General features: G+C 37.9%; 3 protein-coding genes across 6 annotated transcripts; 1 reads left to right on the top strand and 2 right to left on the bottom strand.

Moving 5' to 3' along the window:
* Positions 1-3406: 3406 nt before the first annotated feature.
* Positions 3407-19088, top strand: kon (chondroitin sulfate proteoglycan 4-like protein). Its single transcript, XM_068294560.1, has 11 exons — positions 3407-3527; positions 11022-11218; positions 11279-11509; positions 11586-11767; positions 11881-12469; positions 12532-13560; positions 13679-15078; positions 15140-15293; positions 15355-16018; positions 16085-16988; positions 17047-19088. The coding sequence occupies exons 1-11, from the start codon at positions 3443-3445 to the stop codon at positions 18752-18754; spliced, it is 7143 nt and encodes a 2380-aa protein (XP_068150661.1). The 5' UTR covers positions 3407-3442; the 3' UTR covers positions 18755-19088.
* Positions 19089-19187: 99 nt separating this feature from the next.
* On the bottom strand, positions 19188-20508 carry LOC137581237 (sperm flagellar protein 1-like). 2 transcript variants are annotated; one of them, XM_068295429.1, is made up of 2 exons: positions 19476-20508; positions 19188-19417 (listed from the first exon to the last, which is right to left on the bottom strand). In XM_068295429.1, exon 1 carries the CDS (start codon positions 20338-20340, stop codon positions 19522-19524), a length of 819 nt encoding a protein of 272 aa, XP_068151530.1. In that variant the 5' UTR covers positions 20341-20508; the 3' UTR covers positions 19188-19417; positions 19476-19521. The 2 variants fall into 2 exon arrangements, with proteins under 2 accessions (XP_068151530.1, XP_068151531.1); XM_068295430.1 differs by having other exon boundaries at positions 19479-20508.
* Positions 20509-20837: 329 nt separating this feature from the next.
* grnd (grindelwald) lies at positions 20838-23328 on the bottom strand. Of its 3 annotated transcripts, none has more exons than XM_068295210.1 (3): positions 22612-23328; positions 21306-21614; positions 20838-21251 (listed from the first exon to the last, which is right to left on the bottom strand). In XM_068295210.1, exons 1-3 carry the CDS (start codon positions 22856-22858, stop codon positions 21046-21048), a joined length of 762 nt encoding a protein of 253 aa, XP_068151311.1. In that variant the 5' UTR covers positions 22859-23328; the 3' UTR covers positions 20838-21045. The 3 variants fall into 3 exon arrangements, with proteins under 3 accessions (XP_068151311.1, XP_068151312.1, XP_068151313.1); XM_068295211.1 differs by having other exon boundaries at positions 20838-21233; XM_068295212.1 differs by having other exon boundaries at positions 20838-21230.
* Between the last annotated feature and the right edge of the window lie 401 nt (positions 23329-23729).

The raw sequence follows: 23729 nt of genomic DNA, 5'->3' as shown, positions 1-23729 counted from the left end.
ATGTTTTTTTGTTGTTGTTTTCTTGTGTCGCTTTATCCAGTGAATTCTGGCTAAAAAAAAAAAAATCATATGCTGAATGGAAACGTTTGTGCTTAAGGGCTTATAGCCCTCAAAAGAAATGTGCATAAATCAGATACAGAACTTTTGCTAATTGACCATGAATAACCCAGAATAGACTGTTGCACATGTGTGCAGAAAGAAGAAGAGGAAATATCTGCAAAAAAAATAAAGAAAGTGCATACAATTTAAACGAACTGTGTGAAGTGGCAAAACATAAATCACTGGAATTCAAATTCTCAATGCAAACAAAATATCAACAAAAAATGGAAATAATTTTCATATCAATCCATGCTGATCTTAATATGAATAAACCTTGATATAACTTTCAATTTCAATCTAAACCAATCTTAATGGGAATAAATTTTGGATTTAACTTTCAATTTCAATCTAAACTGATCTTAATGGGGATAAACTATACACAGAAAATCGTTAGACCATTGATCAATGGCGTTAGTTGAACAAAAGTGTTTGTGATCGTAAATCAAAAATCCCCCCTTAAATAAAATAGTGTGACTAACTAAGCCACCAACACACTAACACACACACACACACACCTTTGGGAAAGCGTTCAAATCGGCGTGGGCTTCAACGCCTACCAATTTTCCCCAATTTCAAAACCATTTTGGCTTATCAAATCAATTTTTTTTTTTCTTCTTCTTTACGGAGCTACTAAAAGACTAAGATGAGGAGGTCTTTTGTCTATGGCCACTAATTTTAATAATTATCATAAAATATATATATGTATATGGAAGCCAGTTAGGGAGAACTTTCCACAAAAGTGCATTTTATGTGGCTTGAAGGCGGGGAGGGAGGTGGAAAAAGTCAGTTTTCGGTGAACTTGTCAAACAATTCTGAAAGATACATTTATTAATTTTTATGTAAATTGCCGCCTCGAACACACGCGCCCATCATAAAAATGCCTTACATCCAAGGGCTGCTGTGGCAAGTTGTTGTTGTCGTCTGTTGCAAGGCGTCTCGAATTGTATTTTGACTGCCTGTCGCGGTGCCATAAAAATATGCTTAATGGCGACAGGAACTTCGGGGAACATCGGGGCGAATGCACAATATTAAAAGTAACAAGCAAAATTAGCAAAGAGCACAAGGAGATGCCCGAAGGAGAAGGCCTCACTCTATGCAATTGACCTCATGATGTCGAACCTGCCGCAGCCGCTGCTGCTGCTGCTCCTGTGTTGTCGTTCCCTTGAAAGAGCCGACGGCGACTAAGTATTTTTAGATATCCCAAGCGTAAATAATTCATTTTCCAGTCACAGTTGTTGACGCTCGTCGCACGAAACCCAAAGTGACGTCCCTGCATGGAATACCTAGATACATGGCAGAGGGATCTTTAGATTCGTTTTGATTTGATTACACCCATGGGATCAAGTGGGGTGGGGGAGACAAGGAGGATCAGAGAAGTCTCTGGATGGGATCATACCATTTGCATTTTAAACTTGAAAACTATTTTCAATCTATTTCGGTATTTTGAACTTTGACTTCAGTTGCAAAACTTGAACTAGAAATTCCACTTTAGCCAATTTAGAGATGCTGTAAAAAAGAAACCGAAACGAAAATCTCTCATATACCCAACTATATGGCTTAAGTTGCTGTTATTCCACTTAAGTTTCTTTTTATGGGCGTCCCGAAAATACAATAAATTTTACTCAGCGCCATTGCCACAGACAAAAACACACACACTCGCACACACTACTGACCATATAACTTTACACTTTGAAGTGGAGGAGTCGAAGCTCAGGAGCTCAAAAGGAACAACTCTTTTGCTTGCCTCCGCCTCCGCCTCCTTCTTCTTCTTCTTCGCTAAGGCAACTCAATTAAGTGTCCATAAAGATATGCTCGATACCGGCTAATCAATGATATATGTTCAACTGAATCAAGTCTGTTGATTTCTACCGAGCTACAGCCATAAAATGGACTCTTGCAAAACTTGATGTACTTGAGGCAATCGAAAGAATTTGTTTGTCAAATTGAAGAGATTTGTTTTCCTTGTGCAATTAAAACAAACAAAGTTGTTTGATCTACAAATTGCTTTGTATGCAATACAATTTGAAAAGTAAATGAAGTGATTAACAAAATGTTGCTAAAGCAAGTTTTCTAAGTTGATCTTTAAGATCTATTTAGCAATTTAAACATAAATATGAATTTGACATAAAACGTAACAAAATAATCAATCAATTTAACTAGTTAAATGTTGAAATAGAATTCAAAATTTTTGGTTATTGCCTCTTGTCAATGTATGGATTATTTGTGCTTAATATTTAAATTGGGTTTAGTCTACAAAGATTATTGGGACTTAAGAACAATCTGATCTTTACTTGAGAGCGGACTCTTTGGTTCATTTTTAATCCTTTAACAAGCTTAAGAACTTTTCGATAAACAAAAATAAACGAAATTTAATATACTTCATAATAGAAATGAATCCAAATGTATCCAATTCCAATCCATATCATAAATATTTGCTCCAAAAGTAGAAACAATGAATAAACTGTGAAAGAAATGATTCAGTTTGAATAAATGTTGATATATGCTTTTGACTGGTATAAATTAGTGAAATAATCGTTTAATACTTCAAATAAAAATGTTAAAATAACGAAAATGAAACAAAAGCGCTAATCCGAGCGAATTTCAATCGAAATCGAAAAATTCTCTTTGTGTCCTCGTTTCAAGTGTCAATTGAATGAAAATAAATCCATTTTTAATTGCAGTGTAAGGCAATCACAAAAATAAACGGTTCAACTCATCATTCGTCATCGGGAAAGAAAAATAAAAGAAGTTTCCGAATGTGTTTATGAAAACTTCAACAAATTGAAACGTAATCAGGCGAAAGCTGACTGGCAAGTGCGTGAGGAGATTTTGTGTATATTTAGAGGAGAAGAAAAGTAACATCAGAGACTAGAGAGCTTCAAAGGAGAGGAACTCGAAGAATACCCAATTTGCCTACGCCCTCTCCGAGCGTCGTCTATGCCAACTGCCAGTGAAAACGCATGAGTTCTGTCAACGAAATGACATGCAGCATCTGTCTATGTAGAGCCGTGCGTAGACCAGGACGTGCTGCTGGGCTGTCGCAGCTATTTTTATGAGGCCCCCAGCTTCCAAGACTCCAACAATAACCACAACAACGACAACAACGAAGACGACTGGGACGACGACGGATGCGTGGCCCCATGAAAAATCAATTAACACGCAAAATTATTAAAAGACGAAAAACAAAACGAAAACTCTTGTGCGAGGGGTTTGGAAACTAGATTTCCATCTCCTTTACCATCTGCAACTGCAATTGCAACAGCAACTGCAACTGCAGAAATCTATATCTCAAACGGCCGGGCAATATCTCTCATCTTTGTAACTTCAAAGCAGCTGCAACGGAATGTCGCGCCTCTATGGATTAGGATTTCTATTTGCCGTGCTGCAATTGCTACATGGCGGCTGCCAAACTGCCACAGCCATGAAAGGTGAGTAAGTCGAAAGGGGGGTATGATAAAAGAGTGACACAGTGGAGGGGGGATGGATGAAGGAACATCAGAACTTACAGTTAATTAAATGTTGCAACTCGAACTCGAACAGAGTCGGTAGCCCGGCGACACACACAGAACTTAATACCCAGGCATAAACATGAGATTTATCTTGGCAAATGATCAACGCACGATTTATGCTCATTACAAATATGGCCAACCACGAATTGGCCACAGAACCATGGCAAGGCTAAAGTAGAAGCATCTTTGGTAACAGAAGCAGCAGCAGAGACAGCCTACTCCAGACTCTCTGACTCTAGCAAACGTGGGCAATGTCCAAATTGCATTTACTTATCCGACAACAAATACATAAATAAATGTCAAAATAAAGATTTGCAAATGGTGCAAAAAAGGCAGAAAAATCGAAATGGGAATCAACAGTTAACTGCAGACTGCAGATGAATGTCCACTTCAAGTGTTGCCTTCACACTTGCAAAATAGAAAAGATAACAAACGATCTTTTGGTAATTTAACTAAAAGCTTTCACACTAAAACATCTATAATAAATTATTACTTATCTGCCTTTTACTTTTCTCAGTAGCTAATAATAACCAAAAGAAAAGAAGAAACGCAGAACTGCAATCAATTCCCAAATTTCTTGGTTTATATATTACCGATTATGCTTTAGACAGATTGTAGAAGTAAAATTAAACTTATAGAGGTTAGTTAAATGTTTAAATCATAGTATAAAACGTTTATAATAGATCGCCAATGCTTCGCCTAACCAATGTAGATTGAAGGTCCTTCCATTTGTCTCCTTGCGGGACACGGTCTTTTACACTAAACTGAATGAATGACAATCCTTTTGGGAGATTCCCCTAAGCACAAAGTTTAGTTTTATTACATAATATTAAATTGTGTTCTTATATCCATCCTTGGCTTTTGTATAGTTTAAATTGTTGTGGATCGTCTTTCTATTGATAAGGAAAAACATAAGTTTCTATATAATACAATAATGCAGCCAAACTGGAGTTAAAGCCAACTACATTCAAACAATGAAAAAGTTTCGTATCCCTTTTCGAAAGGGTATAAAATATCACACATCATTTCTTACCTCCAAGTGAAGCAATACTAAAAGTTCTTTTGAAGATGTGGAACTAAGACTAAGAGCAAAAGTATTTAGCAAGCATCTTTGGGAAAACGATGATTATCTATGTTTAAAGAGTTTCCATTGGAGATGACAATAAACTAGACAACTTCCTGTACAAATACGTGGAATTTGTTTAAAATAATTTTAGGAAATACCAAACAAGTTTATTGCCAATCAAAGTCAATGTTCGGCAATGCCCTATGAATGGTTTAATAGCAATATTCGAATGCCTAACTAATTTTTAAGCGAATGGTTTCGTTATTGTTGTTGTTAGCTCAAGCTCAAGCAAATGGCAACTTTCCCATTGGCATGGCTCCATGGTAACCTCCCTGCGCCCATAAAATCCAACTACTTAACAACAATGCGCCGTCGCAGTGCACTTAACGCATTTTTCACGCTTGACATTTGACTTGGGGCGCACTTTTGTCGTCGTCTGCCTCGTCGATCTTTCTTCACTCTTCAGTCTCTGTTTTGGGGGGTTTTTTCGTCGAGGCGAATGGTGCACCGCAAATGTTGTTGCCGCCATTTATTTGGTGCCAAGGCACGCACACGGAAAGCAACCGAAACATGCTCTTAATTTTTCATACACTATATATAGGAGAGAGTACATACATACATACATTCATCCACATACAAACTGTAGATTGTATGTATATATTTATTTTTGTTTTCTTGGCTTAAATGTATTTTTAATGATATTTTTAGTTTCCATGTGACGTCACTTGGTTGGTAGTGAATCATACGGGCACAGTGCGTAGCGAATTTTCACTTTTTTGCTTCATTAGATCAATTTTTTATATGTACATATGTGCTTTGCGTTTGTGCGAAATGTTGTGCCAAATTCACAAAATGAAGAAAACCCACATACATACACAGAGACATGGCAGAGATACAAATGTATCTTGTAGATCGCCCTCTTTCTGTGTATTGTCAATGCCCGCCATATGCTCGCCTGTGTGTCGTCTTGATTATTCATTATTTCTTCAATATAAATATCAACACATGCTCACTACGGTTAACTGCAAGGCACACCAAAAAACAACAAAAAAAGGAAAATTAAATGAAATAAAAGCGTCGTGCAGAGAATCGCTTATACGAATTTTATTTCGCCGACATTTATTTGTCGTCGCCGTTTTTCCCCCATTACACATTTGCATTCATCCTACCGGAATTGAGTCATGTGAAAATTAGTCTCTCTATATTATAACTTGTCGATTGTCAATTGCCGATACTATAGAAACTCGGTTGTTGCATTCGAAGGGACGACCGTTTGCTCATAATTGAATTTTATGTGGCCCCGGAGTGTAATTAGGGAAAAAGATAGCGAACAGCGACTTCACATGCTGTTCGCCTTTTCTCCTCTGAGGGGGTTAGCCCTGATGCCATAAAACGAAGAGAATGGGAATGGGAAAAATGCTAAGTCGCATCGTTTCCTTAGTGTTCAAAGCGGTTTTCCTCTTTTTATTCGATTTAGATTGATCTCTTAAGCTGTTAAATAGCCCCATAGAATGTTGAAAATGTGCGAGTTTCAGTTGCTGGCAAAGATATCATTAAACAGAAGTGTATTCTGAGTAAAGATTAAAAAAATGATCTTTAATGTTCATGGAATGGAACAAGTTGTCCAATTTTATTATAGTGTGATGAAGAAGATATGAAAAGAAATGTTCCCTATATCAGATCTCTTTAAGTTGTTTCTTAAATCATTATCATAAAATATTTAATATATTTTGTATAGATCTTTCATACAAAACGAATGAAATTGTATATGGAATTCAAAATGGAAAAGGATTCAATGTAAAGGGAAAATTAATATCTTTGACAATGGGTAAAAGTTCAGTTAGATGGATTTCTTTAATTTTAAGATAATCCTTGGAACACTCTAATTCAACTCTTTGTATATAATATTGTATGAACTACAGATTTAAGTTTTCAGTATTATAGTTCATATACTAAAAACCAATCCCATCAAACAAAAACTATAGAAAACGCCTCGTTGAACAATAAAATAAATTGGCAAATAAAATTAATTGTTTATACAAAATAACTGATACATATACACACATACAAATTGCACCTGCTCTTGTGAAATACATATAGACAATTTGTTATTAAAATATAAACATAAAAATCTGTAACTTTTGACACTTATCTACAAGCAAACAGAAAATGAATAAACTATGTGAATTCAAGTTCATAAAATGCAACGAAACTTCATAAATATCGAATGGAAGTTGCTTGAAATTTAGTCAAACTCACGTAATAAGACCACAAATCACATGGAATGGCCATAAAGTTTGACATTATTAGTGAAATTAGCCGACAGCAAAATTTGAAATTCATATCAAATTATAAATTGCCAATGTCAGACAAAATTTTTAATGAATGGCATCACAACATGGAAGTATGTAGCCTGATTCGGCCCACCAAAAGAGCATTAATTAAGGAGACACGAGAAATGGAAGAAAATGCTGCAGTTCCCCCATGTTGCTATCTGTCGCAGATGCATTTGCTGTGGCCGTTGCTGTGCGGCCATCAAAGACAAGGCATAAAATATAAAACCAAATATCTATGAAGAAACGAGAGGCGACATATAACTCAAATAAAACAAACATTGGCCATAACATAAATATTCGCTGGCTACCTTCTGCCATTGCTGCAGCAGCATAAAAGATAAACATAAATTTAGCATTTCTATCAGAGATGGGGGAACAGAAATTGTGTAGCGGGTGGGTCCACAATCGTGCCCGTATGTGTATATATTTAAAGTCTCACCTAAATGACTTCGCACACCACACAAAATCATCAGCAGAGTTCTATGTTCATTTGGTTAGACTATTTAGATTATGAAAATACGTTTTCATTAAGGTTTGGATTAAGATTTGCGTAGTTAAATGTTATATTTAGAGAAACTAAACTCTAAAACTTCAAGACATTGTAGATATTTCATTTTCAACTATTAAACAACTATTAAACAATAGTGACAACAATTTATAGATCAGTGTGTAGATTCTACGATTTGATAAAGATATATTAAAATAATAATCCAAAAGTGCTTACCTTCCAAATAATATTTTGGAATGACCTCTTTAGTTAGCGAATAGTCTTAAAGCACTTGGTGTATGATAACTTTGTTGAGCAACTGTGGGATATGCTCGCCTGCCTTGTCGCCTGACAGCCTTTCAGTTTGACTGCGCCTCCCTGCCACTGTTGCCTGTTGCATTTAGTGGAGTTGCAACGCATCTGTTGCCATAATTCTTGCAACGTGTGCTCGCGTTTCGGGGGCGTTGGCTGATGATGTCTCATTTGTTGTTTGGTCGTCATTCGATGCGGACTGCAACAATTTTGTTGATGCAAATTGCATTTATTAAACATGCAGCCACTTCCTGATAGACGCGTATTCTGTTTAACCAACGATAATACCTCTGTTGGCCGCCTCCGCATTTGCCTCTTTGTTGTTTTGCCTCTTTGTTTTGCTTTAGGGCACGCTCGCAGCCAAATATCAACAAGAAAAGTGTAACTTAATGTAGGTCAAACTCGCATCGCATCGCATCTCGCGACTATTGGGAAAGTGTTTTTTAGGTTTTCCGCCTGTTTTGACGCCTGATTGCTGCTAATTGGCGTCAAAATGCCTCAGCCAACGCAGACGACGCCGACGAAAACAAAAACGAAAACCCGATCGTCAATAGTTGCCTATTTGTTGCCCATTTTGCCTTGTTTATGTTGGTTTATCTTGTTGCCTGCCATTTGTATGCAACTGTTTCATATATTTTGTTTTCTTTGTTTTAAATTATATATGGGTTAGGTCAACACATTTTTGGATGTCGGATGGGCAGAGTTGATCGTTTGACATTTCCCAAAGCAGATTTTTGTAATTCTTGAAATGTCTTCAAACCGGGGAGAATGTGACAAATTTTGATTTAAACAAAACAATAAATCATGAAATTTAAAATAAAAAACATTTGTGTGTGAAGGGCGGACAACAAAAAGCCTCTGTAATGAGAATAACATTACGAATACATTTTATATTTATTGGCACCCTTAATATTAAAATTAAATATATTTTAATTAAAATAATGACCGGTTTCTTATCAATTATTACTTAATAGCTTTTCATATTTATTTCAATTATATTTGTCGTTCTCATTATCTCTTAGCTAACGACACGACCTCGAAAAGAAGAATACTTCATTTTTTAACCTATTATTAGCAAAATTCCTGGAAATTCCTGAATTCCTATTTATTAATAATTTGCGGATCCAAGTGAGATGCGATCCGATTCAAGTTATTCAACACGTGCAATATATAGAAGCCTACAAATATATATATATATATTTTTTTTTTTTGATATTAATATTTTATATGTTGGATTTCAAATAGAATCGGCTTGTATCAAAATAAGGATTAGGATAATTCAAATCATTTTCCAGATGGCAATTTCATTTCATACAACATGGTGACCGATTTTTTGCTCTCATTATCTCTAGCGACACGACCTCCCAAAACCTGAACTATTTACTTAATATTAGCAAAACTCGTGGAAATATTTGATAAGAATTTGCGCATGGTTTTAATTAACATTTCACATATACTTTTATACACTTGAAAACGGTATAAAACGTATAGAAGGCGACGTTTCCGGCCTCATAAAGTATATATGTATATACATTACATTGGCTGAGTAATACGAATACGCACCGACGGACAGATGTACAACAGGACATGGCTAAATCAGCCCATACAGTAGCGGACAAAGGAATCCGGACAGGCAACAAAATGAACGTTTCGTAAATTTTTAAAAATTGTGTTTGTTGTTTCAAGAAACTTTTTATTTAACTTTTTAAATAAATGTATTTGCTAACCAAAACAAATATTTTTAAGATTCCAGTGATGTTTTTTTTATAGAAAAAGTTTTAAATTAAAATTATTATTATTTTAAAACTAAATACTTATTGTTAGTAGATAAGGCGAAAAAAGATCCAAACCGATTGAACCTTATTTACCTTATTCTTTAGCTGATCAAGAATATATATATTAATTAAAACTTTATGGGGTCGGAAACGTCTCCTCCTTTCCCTTACAAACATCTGACCAATTTCGTAATACCCACTGCCAGCGTATAAAAACTGTTTGGCTTCCTCTTCATTTATCACCAAGTAGGTTATTTACTTATGCACCTAGGAATCTATAATTCTGGCAATTTATCTCCAAATTGGCTAACTATACTAGATCTTTAGCTGTCAAAGAAAAACTGTATAGTAGAAACATTTTGTAGCTTTGATGGCATTAGGCATCCGAAAAAAACAAACAACATTTCTTTTTTTAGTATTTCACAAAAATATTTGTGTGATTTATATTATTTTTAATTGATGTAACATTTTGATTTATGGTACGGGTACGGGCGGGGAATACGAATGCACTGTCTTCTATTGTAAGGTTTAAAACACCCAGGGTTCATAACGCTCGGTCTCATGGTATCCGATTCATTAAAAAACACGATAAAGAGGATTGCTAAAAACATCCAGATTGAATGCATCCTTTCTATTTCTTCCTTCTGCGTCTAACGTAGTGGGCAGCTTGAAAATGTTTATAAAACTGAATTATTTTCATAGGTTCAGATTAATTTATAAAATGTTATCTCAGCTAATCTATGTTTTGGTCTATTATATTATCTCCAAATTATCTGCGCAACACACAAATCAAATCGAAAAGGAACATTGTTTTTGTAATGTAGATTTACCAATCCCGACTTAATAAAGTACATATGTATGTATGTATATACAATACATACACACACATAATCAACACGTTGAGGGGACGAGTCTAATTCTATCATATGCAATATTCAATTCAATATTCGATTATTTTCAGAAAGCTTTTTCTATATGAATCTGAAGACATTTCTGAAAGACCTCATTCCGTGATCTCTCATCATTTCATAGTCGGTGTAAATAAGTTATAGGGGAAGAGCTAAATATAATTACACTAAAGAGATATACAAGAGAGAATTCTTGAGAAATTAACTTCACAATGTAAATTGAGGGCAAAAGATATTGGCAAAGAGTCAGGCAAACGAGGCGTACAGCTAATTAAGCAAATCAAGATACAAGATGGATCTCAATAGCTAGATAAATGACTGACAGGGCGACCTCGACTCACTGGATGACTGACAAGCTGTTGAGCAAGCTGACAACTGGACCAAAATGAATACATGAAATTTGTAATAAATTAAGCTGGATTGCCAATCAAACGACGAGTAATAGTAGTTATAGTAGGTGTATCTGAATCTGGTGTATTGTCTATCTGATGACAAATGTCAATTTCAATTTGGAATTCTCTTCTCCCAGTTTCTCTGTTCGGCGATGGCTATGTGTCGATGCCGCTGCAGGAGGCCAAAATGTCAACGAACATACGCGTCAAGTTTCGCACCAAGCAGGAGGATGCATTTCTCTTCTTGGCCGCTGGCCGTACCGATTATTGCCTGCTGCGCCTAGAGAGTGGACTCATAAGTTTAAGCTATAAAATCGAACGGGATGTGATACAGGTAAAAGTAATGCCAACAACTCCAACTACTGATATATGATTCCGATTTCTCGATTAACAGTTGCGCTCGCCAAAGAAACAGAAACTTAACGACCTAGAGTGGCACGATGTGGCCGTTCAGCGTTTCGAGAACAACATTACATTGCAGGTGGATGGTCATTTAATGCGCAAACAGCTGCCTGGAGAGTTGCCGCCACTTAATATACATTTCGGAACATTTCTTGGTGAAGTTGGTGATTTTACGGCCGAGTATTTAAATGATGTAATCGGCTTTCGTGGCTGCATATCAGATGTGAGTGATAAACATACGCACATACATACAAATATGTGAATCGCGGTCGGTAAATGAATAAACTCTTCTTTCAAAGGTGTTTTACAACAATATTAACATCATCAAACGGGCCAAGGACCGCACTGGTCACACAACGAGCACTGGAGTGGCTTGGACTTGTAGCACCGAATTTGATGGCAAGATTCAGGATAGCATTAGTTTTCTACAAAACGATTCATTTGCTTTGATGCTGAAGGAAAGTCATGCTTCAGGAGAAAGGTATATCATAATCAACACATTATCCCAGTTAGAATAAATAAATCTAATCTGGTAAATAATATCTTTTGCATAACTTTATTGCACACTCTTTTTGTATCTTTCTCTCCAAATAGTCTATCTCTGCAATTTCGTACAATGGCCCAGTCGGGTGTGATTTACTTCAATGGCGGCTATGACTTCGTGCTGCTGGAGATTGAGGACCAGCACATAAAACTGACCTTCAACAAGGCTGGCAGTCTGGTGCAGTTCATTACAAATGAGTCCATCTCGGATGGCAAGTGGCATCGTGTTGCCTTGCATTATAGTGCTGCCGGGGCAGAGCTATTGCTGGACGATGCCGCAGTGGCTTATCATGGCGAACACGCTAATGATACCAAGGCCAGCATAAATCTCGAGAAGAGCGTTTTCTTTGGCGGCGTTCAGGAGGAAATGCGCCGCAGGCTAATCAACAAGGGATTGCGTATCAATGAGATTAGTTTCAAAGGTTGTATGCGTGGACTGCAAGTTAATGACTTGGCATTGGGTTTCGGTGAGATGAAAATCTCGCGGCATTTGGCTTTGAATTGCCTATGGAAATATCCTTGTGTGGAGTATAATCCTTGTCTCAAAAGTGGCGTATGCAGTCAACATGGTGTGGATGAGTTTATCTGCTATTGTGATCAATCGTATTGCATCAAGGCAGATTTTCAGGGGCCATTTAAGGTGAGTTGATTTCTTCAACTGTTTTATTTGATTATTTTTATGTTGCGACTTTCAACTCTTAGATCTTTACGGATATCAGTCCGGAACTGGAGCTACTCTATGTGTCACCATTGCAATTGCTGGAAGGTGGCACAGCCTTTCTCTCACCCCACATAATAGACATTTTGCTTGATACTCGTCGCTATCCCAGTCTTAATGAGCAATCGATTGTTTTCCATGTGGTTCAGCAGCCCAAGTATGGACAATTGCTACAATATTCGACTCAAACGGCAACTTTTGTACCCTGTCGCACTTTCAATCTGGTCGACTTGGCCACGGATAAGGTGAAATATGTCCACAATGGCATGGAGAATTTCAACGATCATGCCACCTTGGATATGCAAGTTTCTGGTGATGTGCACAAGATCCCAGAGAACATCTACGGCAAGCATCGTTTTCTGCTACATGCCAATATGACCGCCGTGAATGATCCTCCCCAGCTTCAGTTACATTCGCATAAGATTCTTCGTGTTATCGAGGGCATTGAGCGTGTCCTCGATGTAGATTTGTTCAACATCGATGATCCAGATAGTGAGCCCACTGATTTGATCTACACTATATTGCCATCACAAATCTCGCAAGAGGCCTATGGACGCTTCATGGTGAACGGCATGCCCACCATGACCTTCTCGCAGGCCGATGTTAATGTGGGCAAAGTGTCGTATCTATATAATACAACAACAGCCGAATCTTTCAGTTATCAACTACTGCTACAGGTGTCCGATGGCATAGAGACAAGTGATAGGGTCTACTTGCCAGTTTCCGTGCATCCACTGGAATTGCGCTTGGTCAACAATACGGGTCTAATCATGATACACAAGAGTTCACTTTTTCTTACACCGGCAAATCTCTCCATTGGCACAAATGCTGTGGACGAGCATATAGATATACGCTATGATGTGGTAAAGGCACCACAGCATGGAGTTTTGCAGCGTCTGCGACAGATCGATGGCTCCTGGGTGAATGTGGACTGGTTCAGCGATAGCCAACTGCTGCTGGGCCACATACGTTATCTGCACAACAGCGATTTCCCTTGGCAAGATGAATTTAAGGTGTGTATGCGCTACTCTTCAAGTAAGACTTATGCATATGTATTTGTGTGCCTATTAATTTTGCTATCTTCTGGTATCTAGCGTACCTAATAAATTTCCATTGATTTCACTTTCACAGTTTATTGCCTCGTTTGGCTTTGTGACCACGCAAACATTTGATTTCCGCATAACATTCACGAGACTTCGCATTCAGAGCAATACGCCTTCATTGATTCTGATCAATGGCACTCGTGATTTGCAGTTAACCAAGGAATTGCTCTATTATGAGACCACTCCGATTGCCAGTTTTCCACGAAGCATTATCTACAAGATCAGTAAAACGACGCGTTATGGTGGCATCTATGTGGAGGGTTCCAAGAAGGCAGCCAAACCCATGGATTCGTTCACTCAACTGGATATAGACAAAAGGCGGATACGTTACAGGACTTATCACACCAGCTACTCGAGTTTCACTGATCAATTGGACTTTGTGGTCTCTGTGGACGAGTGCGACGATATTGCAGGCACTTTGAGAATTGCCTATAGACCTGAGAGGGACTTGGTCAATAAGCTGAGCTATCAAACCCACGAGGTTGTACAAGTCCAAGAGGGCGAGAGAGCTCTGATTACGAAAAATCACTTTGAGATCTTGTTCAATATTTACGAGAGCTTAGATTTTCAGGTATCGGTAGCTCCAAATCATGGTGTGATATGTAAATATGATGAGCAAACGGGCTTAACTACACCCATCGAACTCTTTAGCCTGGATCAGCTGTTTCGTAATGATATATACTATTGTCACGATGACACTGAATCGACTAGAGATAACTTTGAACTGCTGATTCTCTCGGGAGATGAGACAGATTTGCAATTTGTGTCCAGTATGGAAGTACACATTAAACTGGTGAATGACAATGAACCCTATAGGACGGGAGGAGAACGCATCTTCCATGTGGTGAGGAATGGCTTTAGAACCCTCAATCCCATAGTTCTGCAATATCTGGATGCCGACATGAATACCAATCACACAGATATACACTATGTCCATGTCTCGAGCACCAATGGAGCTTTCTACAAATCGGGACATTACATCGATAGCTTCAGTCAGGATGACATTGCAAATCGTAGGATAATGTTTCAGCACACAGGAGCCGATGTGGGTTCAGCTTCGTTTATAGTCACAGATCGGCAACATGAAGTAAATGGTTTACTGGAAATAAAAGCTTCGGACCCCTTTGTTTCAATGCTGCCCACAAATGCGTCCATTGTGCAGGAGGGAAAGTTTGTAATACTCAAAAATAAAGATTTTGTATTGGAGACCAATTTAGATATGAAATTGGATGAAATTTTCTATGAAGTCATTAAGCCGCCGTCCTATGGTATTCTAATGTACTTGGGTAGACAACGAGAGAATGAGAATGGGTCAATTATCTATAAGACCACCAACTATACTTCTTTAAATAATTACACTCACTTGGATATAGAACGCGAAAGATTGGTCTATTGGAACACTGAAATTGCATCAATGGATAAAGTGAGGTGAGTAGTTTGCCCCGACTAGAAATGAATGACTCTATGCTAATCCCATTCGACGTTACAGATATCGTGTCCATATCAAGAATATAACCACTGAGGGAGAGATAATGTTTAGAATTTATCCGTCAGCCTATTGGGAGCCTCTGCAAGTCAAACAGAATCATACTCTTTATGTGGAGGAGTCAACTAGTGTGTTAATTTCAAGAGATGTGTTAGAGGTAGAGTAGAAATTGACAGTAAAGACATAAATCCCTTTTTATCTTGGCTCATTTCTTTTAGGTGGTTCATCCGAACATTTCACCTGGGGATATAACCTTCTTGGTAACATCCTCACCCATGCATGGTTATCTTGAAATGCAATCAATGTCCTTTGACGATGAGTACAATTGCAAGGTATTCGATCAGTCGTCGGTGAATACCGAGAAAATGTTCTACATTCAGGCAGGAGTCAATCAATCCACGGACTATTTCATCTTCGATGTCACCAATGGCATTACGTGGCTCCGACAACTGATGCTAAAAATTGTCATTATACCCGAGAAACTATATATGCACACCAATATCCTCTCAGTAGTGGAGGGCAAAACGGTGCAATTGAATCCCACAGATATACAACCCTATTCCGAGTATTATCGTGGTAAAATATTGGAGTATATTCTCACCATAACACCTAATTCAGGACACATAGTGGCGGGCAATTCGAAAGTGAAGCGTTTTACGCAAAAGCAATTGGAACAGGGAAGCATTCAGTATGTCCACAATGGCAGTGAGAATGCCACCGATACCATCACCATGGTGGCCATGGCCAGGAATAAGGAGAGTGTGCCATTTGAGTTGGAAGTTGCTGTGGTCCCAGTTAACGATGAGGAACCCATGATGGTCACCAATACGGGTCTGCAAGTGTGGAACGGTGGTCGCTATGTGATCAAGAATACAGATTTAAGTAAGTTAACTGAGTACCATATCAAAATGTCTACTAAACTTTGTTAATCTTCTCAATTCTGCACAGTGGCCCAGGATTATGATTCGCAACCTGAGAATCTCACCTACATCGTGAATCATATCTATGGTGGTTATTTGAGCGAAAAGCATTCGAGTTCCCACAAAATCGATCACTTTACCCAGGCTCAAATCAATAATGAGGAAATCTACTTCATGCACGACAGCAACTCACGCAAAAACGAATTATCCTTTGTGGTCACAGATGGACTTTTTAATACCTCCACTCAGCTGCTTAATATCGAGATTAAGCCCATTGAGATTCTGGCTGAGAGAAATGAGAATCTACATGTCTTTCCATTAACTAAGAAGCAGATTCTGCGAGATCATTTGCATTTCAAGTGCTCGGATGAGGAACGTGAGATACGCTATAACATTACAGTGCCCCCGAGTCTGGGAAGGATTGTGAATGAGTATTTGGATAATGCCTATTCCAAGGAGATTACTGAATTTACCCAAACCGATGTGGATAATGGCCATATCTTCTATGAGCACACGGCTGTTATAATGGAGTTTCGTATCAATGATTCCTTCTATTTCGATGTGGTGGCCGAGCGAAGTGATCGTTTATTGGATCAGAAATTCAATGTAGAAATCTCAGTTTCCTCGGGTGGTCTCTTAAGATTTTTGCCCGTATCAAAACTCACTGTGGATGAGGGTGGCTCAGTGCCGATTAAATTGGACTTTTCCAAGATTTTGGAATACCTAAAGACCAGAGCTGGCATTAATAATCCAGAGCTGTTTATAGAGACTGCTCAGAAGCCCACACATGGCAATATTGGCTTGGGTCATGAGTTCAAGTCAATGGCGAGATATCACCCAAGTGATTTCTTTACTAAGAAAGTCTACTATATACACGATCACACGGACACTTTGGAGGACACCATACTGATGTCTGTGTTCTTGACCCAGGGGTAAATAAGTTGCAGGCTTTGGAAAGATTTTAGATATTAATTGCTTTCTCTATTTTAGAAACATTTTCCTATGCAATCTGACCATACCAGTCTCGATTAATCCCATCAACGATCAACCCTTCACATTGATGACACATCTTCCCCAAATGACTGTTGTGGAGGGTGAAAACCGTACAATAACCCGCAATTTCCTACTTACCGAGGACAAGGATACGCCGCCGGAGGAAATCATCTATGATGTAATGAGTGGTCCCACTTTGGGGGTACTCAAGAAAATCAATAACGATGGCCAAGCCGAAGAACTTCTGGCCTTCTCCAATCAATTTACCCAGGCTGATATCAATAATGATCGCATAATCTACGTTCACTTTGGCACACCACAGAGTACGACTTTTTGTTTCACAGTCTTTGATGGTCAGTTCAATCCGGCATATGAGATTTTCACAATCAAAGTGGAACCCATTGCCTTGATGCCGGCAAAAGTGCAGATTCCTGTGAGTGTGCCACAAGGTGCTACCAGCGCCACCATGAAACTGGATCACATTGGTCTGATGACGAATGTGCAAGTGGATCGTTTGTCCTATAACATAACCAATTCACCATTATATGGCATCATTGTCTATAAACATCAGCCCACGTTGAGATTCAATCATCAACAGTTGGAGACCTCGCAAATAAGTTATATGCAAACGGATCTCAATCGTTCCAATGACACGTTTCAGGTCAGTGCCTACGTACCGGGAACTAATTACAATGCCCAAGTGGATGTTGTCGTGGAGGTGGAACCAGTCATACAGATCAATGATATAGACATGCGTGAGGCAGAACCATCGACGGCAGGAAACAAAATGAAGTTGAGCACTTCTTTGGTCAATGACAATGCATTATCCCTGAAACTAAACAAATTTAATCCCAAATTTGTAATCACGCGAATGCCAGCCACTGGGCAGATACGCAAGATTATCCGAAGCACGGGTCTGACCAACGATGGTCAGAATGAGAGATCCACGAATATATTTTCCTACAAAGAGTTGCGTAGCGGTGTAGTCTACTTTGTGCCCAACGAATCCGTAGAAGAAACAGAAGCTGACACGGATAGTTTTGATTACCAGTTGCTCATCAAGACGGTGCAGCCGGGCCAGGCATCGGTTATTATAGAATATCGGAGTCCATCGAAGGAGGCGGAAACTATTCATTTGGGTGGTTCGGCAATTTCGATTAACTATCTCGCAGTTGGTTGTGCCATATTCATTTTGTTAATCTGTTTATTAATTGTTCTACTTATACTGAAATTGCATAAATTACGCAAACATAAAGCGGATATATCCAAGGATCAGCCGCCGGCTTTACCTTGCCCACCAGACTTGACATCCGTAAGCCCGCTGCATCATCATCACCAGAGTCACAATTATGCCAGCTCTGAGGCGGATTCAGTGCCAGCGACTGGCAATTCGACACCGCTGCCTGGATTCAGCAATATCCCACATTGTAAGATCATACCAGTCGAGTCATATAAGCACGAGTTTCCCGACTACGATCCGGATGAGGATGAGACCGACGATCAATGCGATCCTCAGCAAATGATGCTGCCGCAACGTTATAATCCCTATCATCTGGACCATGATGCTTGGAGCTCATCCTGCGATATGGCAAATGATTTCGCCGGCTATGCTTCGGTATCGCAGAGTATTTCCGGTTCTGTTAGCTCACCGCCCTCGGCCCCGCCCACAAATCCCCTACTGCGTCGAAATCAGTATTGGGTTTAAGAGTGCCTAACAACAAACAATTGCAGTTAGTCCTAGAATATTTATTTTTATGTTTAGAGAGGATTACCTACATTTAAGGCTGATTTTAATGAGATTCGCACTTAGTTTTTAACAAAGGACGACTTTCTAAGGCTAAGGATTTGCCATATAAACACATCCAAATTGTATCTTTTTATACATAGATACGTTCATTTCTGTGTGGTACATTCATACAAAATCATTAAGAGATTAAGTCAACATACGAGAGAGTTATACTCAAATTTGTTTTAAGCCATTTTGCCAACTTTTGACACATCAAATACTTATTAAATAAATGACAATACTTTTAAGGACATAACCATAATTGATTTCATTAATCCCTACGATTTTAGTAATTTCCAAAGGTCAACGAATTCGAAGGATCAGTTGAACTAACTCCATTTTAATCTAAGGGTTGGATTTTTCTATTTCGAATTTATTTAATTTATATTTTCTCAAAAAGAGAAAAAAACGAGAATGGTAATTTTTTTGGATCAATAAAATAATTCAATTTCACAATTAAATCATTTAAAGTTTCTATTGCCGCTGTCCTTTTCAAAGTTAACTGTTAATGTCCAACAATAATAATTTCAGGTAAAAATTATAAATCGATCAAACTGAAACTTCTGGTTTAAAAAGTGGTGACTAAAAATAAAAAAAAAAAACAATTTAGTAATTGATTAAATATTATCTAAAAACTTACTGCTTAATTCCTATTTTGACGATTCTAATTAAGTCTCTTTCGTATGTTAATTATGGGAAGATGTTGCTTGATCCTTCTTTACTTTGCCATTTTTCAACTTCTCATCAATCTCTTCATTGTTGTTTAGGCTGTCGGATCGCATGGAGAGAATACTAACGGATAGTCTACTCAATTGTTCAGTCAACTCAACGATTCTCTCCTGCTTCACCGTTAATAAACTCTCTAGATATTCCGCTTTTTGGCTCACAGAATTGATGAAACTGTCTTTCTCATGACATTCCCGTAAGGCATCCAGATAATCCTCATAGGGGACAAGTTTTTTAGGTGCTTTTACTATTTTCCCATTTATCAACTCATCCACATCCAAGATCAGGACTTCGGGAGGCAACTTCTCAACGATTGCCGATTTTGGAACATGTGTAAGAGATATGGTTTGGGGTTCCGCTTTTGGAGACGACAAATCTTTTTGAGAATTCGTTTGGCTAGATTTCACGGAACGCGCTCTTGCGATAGGATGCAGTCCACCACTTCTCATTACCATCAGATCATAGAGTAACGACTCTATGGCTCCCACACTGCCATTGGCCAATTGTACAAGAGCCGGCTTTGAGATGTGTAAGCCCAGTTTGCGTAATACCTTCAAATTGAAGGTCTCCCAATTCTGTAGCTTCAAGGAGAAGCTATTTCGTGGTGTATAATTATGCAAATCGACTAGTTTCGGATGAATTTTCTTAAAGATTCTTGCCACCGGCACCACATCGGATAGATCTCGCCGAGTGTGGATATTCAACTCCAAATTGTGAACCTTTAGCCATTCATCCAGTTCCTTTTTCTCATCAATGGTCAACATGCGACAATGTGGCATAATTCTTACTTTTAATCTAGAATTTCGCTAATAAAAAAAAAAATTAAGATAAACTAACGAACAATAAACGAAAAATTTTCTATCTTTATGTTTAGCTTGTGGAACACCAAGAATTCCTAATGTTTAGTCTGAAATTTGAGGTCAGCTGGTGTAAGTTTAATATATGATGATTTGATTTGTAAGGAGAAAAATTGTTTCAATTGATGTTATATTTCTTTGAATGTCTCATCAAAGAGAACTTTGTTTATGTTATATATTTGATATATAATCTTGATCTACAAAAGTAGAAACATTATAAATTTGTTGAATAATACGTTAAGGGACAAAGTTTCGCTTTTGTTTTAAGGTAAGTCTACTACAATTTTGATAGTTTAAATTTCAAATAACGCGCCATTCGCCAATGGGAACTAGTGGTTCCATATTTATCTATGAGTGAGTCAGCGCAATTTTGAGTAACTGGTTCCGCTCTAGGTTCCGTTCGTTAATTTCAAAAATGCTTTTAATTATAAGATTTATATTTATTTAAGCATTTAAGCTGTATTACCATCAATAGAATATCAATCATTGATGCATTTTAAACTTAATAATTTAGTGTATATATGTATATCGAAATATCACTAGTTTCAATGTGATGCACACTGTTTTGCTGCCTTTGTGGTGTAGGCCTAAAATCTTTAGGGACAAAATGAATTTTGGACCAGCCGTTTAGAAGGCAGGACCCGTTGTGGCTGTAACCGAAGGCTTCTCAGACACTGGCGTCACTACCATGGCCTGATTATCATATCCATAGCCGATTTCGGTGACCACTGTAGTCGGAGTTGTGCTATTCTCGGCGGGATAACGAGTGCTAACGGGCGTCGTCATGGTCAAAACTGAACCGTCAGCAGGACCTGCTTGTCGAAAGAGAAATTCTTTGTATATTTGAATGGCCTTAGTGTCAGGTAGAAAATAAATCAAATGCTTACCTGCCACACTATAGACCTGGGACGGCGCTCGCTCAATGTCACTACCATGACGGTTGATGGCATTGAGATTCTGTATGGTGGTGGCATTCAGATCCTTGCCATTCACATTAGTCTGATGCGGATATGACTTGGATTGCAGTTTCTGCAGCATCTGCTGGACACAGCGTTTGCGACGCAGCCAGCAGAGACATTTGATTAGATAACGTATGGCAATCAGAATTAGGATAATGCTCAGCATCAGCAAAATTATTCGCTGGGTGCTCTGTATGTCATGTATTTCCTCCTTGAGGGTTTCATATTTGTTGTAGGCTAGAAACGAAAGAAGTCAACTTTAAAACTCCCATTCTACTTGATACAGCTGAATACTTGAGATTTTTAAGATCTCTAATCAAACCTTTTGCTTAAACAAACATAACTCAACGTCTTGAGATTTTAAAGAGAATATTGCTAAACAGAAAATTGTGTGAATTTAAGTCCAAAATTGAAAATCAATGTAATTATATTTATTCCTTTACATCACACAAAAAGATTCTCAAGCCAAGTTGTTAGCACTTTTCAATAATTGTTTATTTAAGCAAATCGTGTATAAGTTTGACAATAAGTTTTGTTTAATCAACAACTGTTGAAGATATTTCTCTCAATTAATTTTCTCTTTATTACTTTATTATTAATTTTACATGTATAATTAACAAATTTTAATCAAAGCAATTTCCCTCATTTTCCTCATCGAGATTCCGCCCAAAGCAACTTTTTTGCGCAATTCATTTAATTGAATGGAAATCTATATATAAATATGAAGTGTTTAACATTTACTTGCATCATATTTGCATTATATTCTCAACTCATAAGATGAGCTAATCAATTGCTAAGAGGCGTTAATTAAGTTCTTTGTAGGATTACCCATTTGAAAAGCCCACAAGAGAGTATATATAGTGGATTTAGCAAAAAGCTGAACTTCAGACGCTCTTTGTTTGCGGAACTTCAGTTATTTTTACCTGAAAGAACTTATAATAACTTGATGCAAAGATTCATCTAGTGTATATTTGATATAAAATCACAAATTATTCTATCTGCATCTTATCTTTATAATCTTTGGGTTATCTAGTCTCTCTTTGTAGAAGGTTTTAGATGTATGTATGTACCTATAATAGTGGCCATAACTATTGCTGCTCATTCAAAGTATATATAAATTGCATGAGATATCATGAGGTATTTGGCCAAGTAGTTCTCAGTCATGTTGCACATTGATTATGAATTGTTTTTAATTTTTGTTTGTCTGATGCAATCATTGAGATATTTTTATTACCTGGACAATCACTGGAGCACGTTTCAAGATGATAGTTGTGTGAATTGGCATCACAGATTGAAGCACAGGGCTCGCAGCTTTCGGTGAAGCCCGAACAGAATTCCTCCACAGGATGACAGGTCTTACCATTACAGAGTTGGCCAGATGCTCCATTCGAACCACTCGCAGCTGTGACCAAGGAGAAACTGGGCAGCAGAGAGGCGCCAATCGATAGAGATAAAGGTCGCATATCTTTGCCGTTTGACATTACACAATCAATCAAAGCCGAGCTTTGTGAAAAAAACTTATATAAAATATTTTCAACGTTTTCCAGGCTGGCAAAATCCGGAGTTCACTTTTTTGTCTTTTATAGTTAACAATAAGTTAGTGGGCTATGATTCATAACTCTCGACGAACGCTGGCTGGCTTCTTTTTTTTAATTGGTGGCTTCAACGATGGAGTCTGCTCTTGGGTGTATATGTATACTGTATACATATATCCAAGTGTGTTTATGTGTTTGTGAAAACGGGTTTATCTTGACCAAATTCCTTTCATTTGAGTGACTTTCCGAGTCAGCTTTTCATTGTAATTTCACACATTTTCACGTAATTTTAGTACTTAAACTTTTGTTCAACTGCCTTTTGTTTAATTGAAGAATGGAAATAGTTAAAACAAATTTCTCTCAATTTTCAAATGTTTTTTTTTTGTGCCCACTTTCCGCTTGCGTCTCGCTTTGAGCCACACTCAACTCGTTACTGGCAACAGCAATGATCAGTTCGGATCGGAGTGTTACCAACCAACCAGTCAGTCTACCTAACTATCCACACACTCTCTCACCTATACAAACACACACAGATTCTCACATATACAAATACACCTTGTGCAAAATGCGCTCCAACAACTCGCTTCGACTTGACTTTTGTTTATTTTTTGTTTACCGATTTTTCACACAATTCTACACACACACACACACACACAAAGACAGAGAACAAGCCGATTGTCAAATACGTCATGTGTAGATATAGAAAAGTATCTTGTATCTGTATATTGCTCAGCTCTCAGACAGAGTCAGGTAACCGATATTATTCCAAGTATTGTGCGAGGGTGTGCGTCTTCATAGACCTCTCAAAGTGTGTATG

The sequence above is a fragment of the Drosophila tropicalis genome, unplaced genomic scaffold, assembly GCF_018151085.1.
Source record: "Drosophila tropicalis isolate 14030-0801.00 unplaced genomic scaffold, ASM1815108v1 contig_845, whole genome shotgun sequence".
In the NCBI taxonomy this organism is placed as follows: Eukaryota; Metazoa; Arthropoda; class Insecta; order Diptera; family Drosophilidae; genus Drosophila; species Drosophila tropicalis.
Note: the sequence above shows the minus strand (reverse complement) of the source record. Positions and strands in the feature narration are given on the sequence as shown.